This window comes from Scardinius erythrophthalmus (genome assembly GCF_964197995.2).
Source record: "Scardinius erythrophthalmus genome assembly, chromosome: 15".
Classification (NCBI taxonomy): Eukaryota; Metazoa; Chordata; class Actinopteri; order Cypriniformes; family Leuciscidae; genus Scardinius; species Scardinius erythrophthalmus.
The window spans coordinates 32,833,669-32,838,024 of record NC_138235.1 but is presented as its reverse complement, the minus strand read 5'-3'; the positions used below and the strand labels follow the sequence as shown (position 1 = coordinate 32,838,024).

At 38.5% G+C, this 4,356-nt stretch overlaps 1 protein-coding gene across 1 annotated transcript; it reads right to left on the bottom strand.

Moving 5' to 3' along the window:
• Window positions 1–963: 963 nt before the first annotated feature.
• On the bottom strand, window positions 964–4,356 carry igfbp6b (insulin-like growth factor binding protein 6b). The gene is made up of 4 exons (XM_081387205.1): window positions 3,838–4,356; window positions 2,979–3,013; window positions 2,447–2,566; window positions 964–1,513 (listed from the first exon to the last, which is right to left on the bottom strand). Exons 1-4 carry the CDS (start codon window positions 4,205–4,207, stop codon window positions 1,400–1,402), a joined length of 639 nt encoding a protein of 212 aa, XP_081243331.1. The 5' UTR covers window positions 4,208–4,356; the 3' UTR covers window positions 964–1,399.

Below are 4,356 nucleotides of genomic sequence, written 5' to 3'. Positions count from 1 at the left end.
TGGTGCATGTATATGGTTTGATAGTAGTTTTCACATTCAATTTCATGCATTTGAGTTTCTAAATGAGATTCTGCAAAGAGTCAGTTTTTATATTAACATATGCATTTATTTTTCTCTGTATCCGTTTTTTTTTTTTTTTTCATAGTTCTTGCACACGTTATAATTTTTGCAATGGGCTCCTTTTCAAGGGCCCACAACTACTGGCACATATATTGATACAACAAAATCATTGTGAGGTACATTGATCAGACATTATTTTGTGCACTTTTTTCTCAATGCATTGTGGATATGAGAAAACACAGCGTTCTGAACAAATTACCCAGAATACAATCTAAAATATTGAAAATTAAGCGATATTGTAACACTTTCCAATACTGAAGGATCAACATAAATAATGAAACAACTGACAAGAAATAATAATAATAATGTAAAAAACACATGTACAGCAGTAAATGCTCTCTAAAGGGTATGTTTAAATTGTGTTTTTGTTTTTAATCCCTTTGTATGGTGTCACCAACATATGGCACTGATTCACTTAGCGAATAAAATAAGCTCTGTTTTGACAATGAAAAACTGCTGACAATATAAAAATACATGGCATCGTAGTTCATTAAATAAATCCACAATTTATATATATTTATATATATATAAAATAGCATATTGAAATATATAAAAATATGCCTAACAACTTCTCAAAAAAGGTAACAGCCATCAGCATTCAAGAATATTCCACCTCATGACACAACCAACCACAATAAACTCACTTATGTACAAATAATGCATGATGTGTGTTTGCAGTCAGTGTCGTATGAATGAAAAAGGAGTACTTTCCGAATGTGCACATTATGATAGTGTTTAGATGTCGATTACATGACAATGTGTACAGGTCCTCAAGGAAAGTATTCAAGGAAATTTAGTAATACTCCAGAATAAATTAGACGAGAAGGTGTATTCCGTTTTCTTAAGTATAGTTTAGTCAGTGTATCGTTGGAGAAGGGGAGAGGGGACGGTTTTAACAGTATAACAGCCCATTGAGAAGCAAACATAGCTATCACACACACACACACACACACACACACACACACGCACACACACACACAATAAGTTCTACTGTAGGGCAAGGAATTAAAGATCTCTCTGTAAGAGCTGACCTATCTCGACTTAAGCTCATGTGGTGTAGTGGTCATTATTTCTGTGTTCTGATGCTGATGCTCATGATGGTCGAGTTTATGGCAGTGAACGTGCTCTGGACGTTCTGAGTTAGGGCCCGTTCCCATGTGAAGTGGTTTATCCCTGGTGTGTCCTGGTCAGGCAGTGTCTTGCACCGAGCTGAAGTCATCCCCTCTCCCTGTACCCCTCCTCTTCCTCCAGGCTCAGAGCTGTGGGGCCGTCGCTCCCCTCATTCTCCGTCACATGGTAAATTGCCATCCTCCCCGGCACGTGGCGGCACGGTGTTGCCCTGCTCGTCCACGCACCAGCAGTGCCCGCGCTGCATGCCCTTAGAGGACCGACACTGCAAGACCACAGGAGATTGTTCTGTTCTGATTTGTCATTTTTCTGTGCTTTACTACCCTTTTATCAGCCTCGAATTGTGTCACTCTGACATTCGCAATACAAAGCGTCTCATAACAGTGACCTTCAGATATCCAAAAATCACATGATCCAAAAAGTAGTACTAATATTGATAATTATGCTTAAGATTTATACAAAATAGTATATATTACCACTAGTGAATGAAAAAATGTATAGTTATGGTTAAACTTTTTATAATTTTATACATGACCACTAGCGAATAAAACAAATAGTTATGGTTAAACTTTATACAAAATTATATATAACAACTAGTGAATAACAATAGTTATAGTTAAACTTTATACAAAATTACATATGACCAGTAGTGAATAAAAAAAATAGTTATGGTTAAACTTTAAACAAAATGATATATAACCACTAGTGAAAATAACTGTTGTGTTAAACTTAAAAAATATATTATATTATATTATATTATATTATATTATATTATATTATATTATATTATATTATATTATATTATATTATATTATATTAGTGAATAAAAAAATAATAGTTATGGTTAAACTTTAAACAAAATTATATATGACCACTAGTGAATGAAAACTATGGTTCAACTTCATAAAAATAAATAAATATGCCCACTAGTGGATGAAAATAAATGTAATCAAATGTTATACTAAACAATTAATCTCAACAAACATATAGGAAACATGACAGTCTTAATTCTTCACTGAGTCTCTTAGGATGTACAAAATTCATATAATAAATACATTTAGCTTCACAAAAGTCTTATTAATACCCTTCAGATTTCAAAACCTCCTCCTCAGTTCATTTATTAAAACTAAAGCGGCAAAGCCAGCTTCTGAACTTCCGCAAGGTCAAACAATGCCAGCCTAATTTATTCAACCAATACCTGCTTTTTCCTGTAGAACCCACGTGTGTCACAGTTCGGGATGTAGATGTCGCGATCAGACTGGAAAATGGTGAGCTCAAGACCTCGCAAGACAGTGTTGAGCAGCTTACGACATGGAGCCTGGTGAGGAAATGTTGAAAACTACATGTTGGAATACAGCATATACCTTTAAATTTGTATTATGGATAATTTAGATTTTTCCATTCTATTTTTTCGTAACAAAACCCAGAGGTACACAAAAGAGTTTGGTGTAATAAAATCATAAAATAAGATTTGGATTTTCAGGATTACAGAATGTTTTAAAACCATTTAAGTTAAATTTATAAATGCAATATTGCAATGCTTAGAATTATTAAATGTTTTTATCAGAATGTTTTGAGCAAAATAAAATAATAAAATAATATTAATAATTTAATAATATTAAAACACATTTAACCCTATTCCAGTATGTTTTTTTTTTTTGGTCTTTTTCATGCTCAGTTGAGATAGTAAGCATTAATTATAGAAGTCAAAAACCAAAGGATAGACTCACCTTTTCTATTTCACCACCGTGTGAAGGATGTGACCCTGTGAGAAAAAGGGACATCAGTACTGAAAAATGACTGCATTTTTGAGAAAAAGACAGTTCTTTGACTGAATTAATATATTTGGCTGTACTTTTTAGAGTATATGTTGCTTGATTCAGGTTACTTGAACTCTAAACCCCCCACATTTGTAGGGAATAGATCCTCAAATCATTCTCATGAATTGACAATATAGGCTCTCTTAAATTGTAATGACCTAAAGTAAACAGTAGATGGAGACATAAAATTAAACTGTCAGAATGTGGGTGACACTCACATATACTCAAGATCACACACACACACACACACACACACACACACACTACTCTCGCTCTTCATCTCCTCTGTTGCTCTTTTCAATAGTTCTGATGCCCATATGCATGACATACGTGCACAATTGCAAATACACACACACAGACACACATCTGTACTTGCACACTAGCCTTGCACATTCATACCCATGACCATAATTACAAGTGATCTTCATCGTGCACATTTATGATGTGTGAAAGCCTCAAATCACAGAAATGCCTTTACACCCTTCAGGAATTTACAGCCATCACATGCAAACCAGCAGCTATTCCCGGCACTTTATGCACATGTCCTTGGTTCAGTTACAGTTTTGTCATCCTACCAAGCCTCTGATATGGACACTGCAGCACAGCGGCTTGCAGCACATCCGTGGAACCTGAAATGCATCCTCGAGCTATCTTGCTTTGGCACTTAAAGCAGATTACCGTTCACCGCATGCGGCACGGCGCTGAAAAAGAGCACGCCGGGAACGCGGAGGAAGGAACCGCAAAGGCATCCGTTGGCTGAAACTCTTACCTGTGGGGCGGGGCTTCTCGGTGGGACTCATCCTGCTCTGTTTGGCGCAGAAGCCTCTGCCCTGCAGCAGAGCCTGAAGGGGGCTGTGTTCACGCGGAGGGGGCACGCAGCGAAGCCCCCTGGCGCAGCTCAGGGTGTACACCCCACAGGGCTCCCCCGACGCCAACACGGTCGCGCTGGCCGCCCCGGCCGGGTCCCTGGAGGCCCGGCCCGTGCCCGAGGAGTGCCCGTCTTTACAGGTCAGGCAGTTTTTTTGGGGGCCCAAGCGACCCGCCAGGGACCAGGACCCACAGTGGACGATCAGCAACAGGACAACGGGTGTCAAGTTGGAAAGGAAAGACATCTTGCGTCTGGGTCTCAGGTTCTCCATGCTCGGTTCTGTCGTACGTGGCTGATGCTATTTCTGGAAGTCTGGTTCTTTTTCTTCCCCTCTCTGTTTCTTTGCTCGCTTTTCAGCTTTGCTTGGTGAGGCTGCAAGCCGGGAGTCCCCTGCAGTGCCAGAGGATACAAACCGAGAAC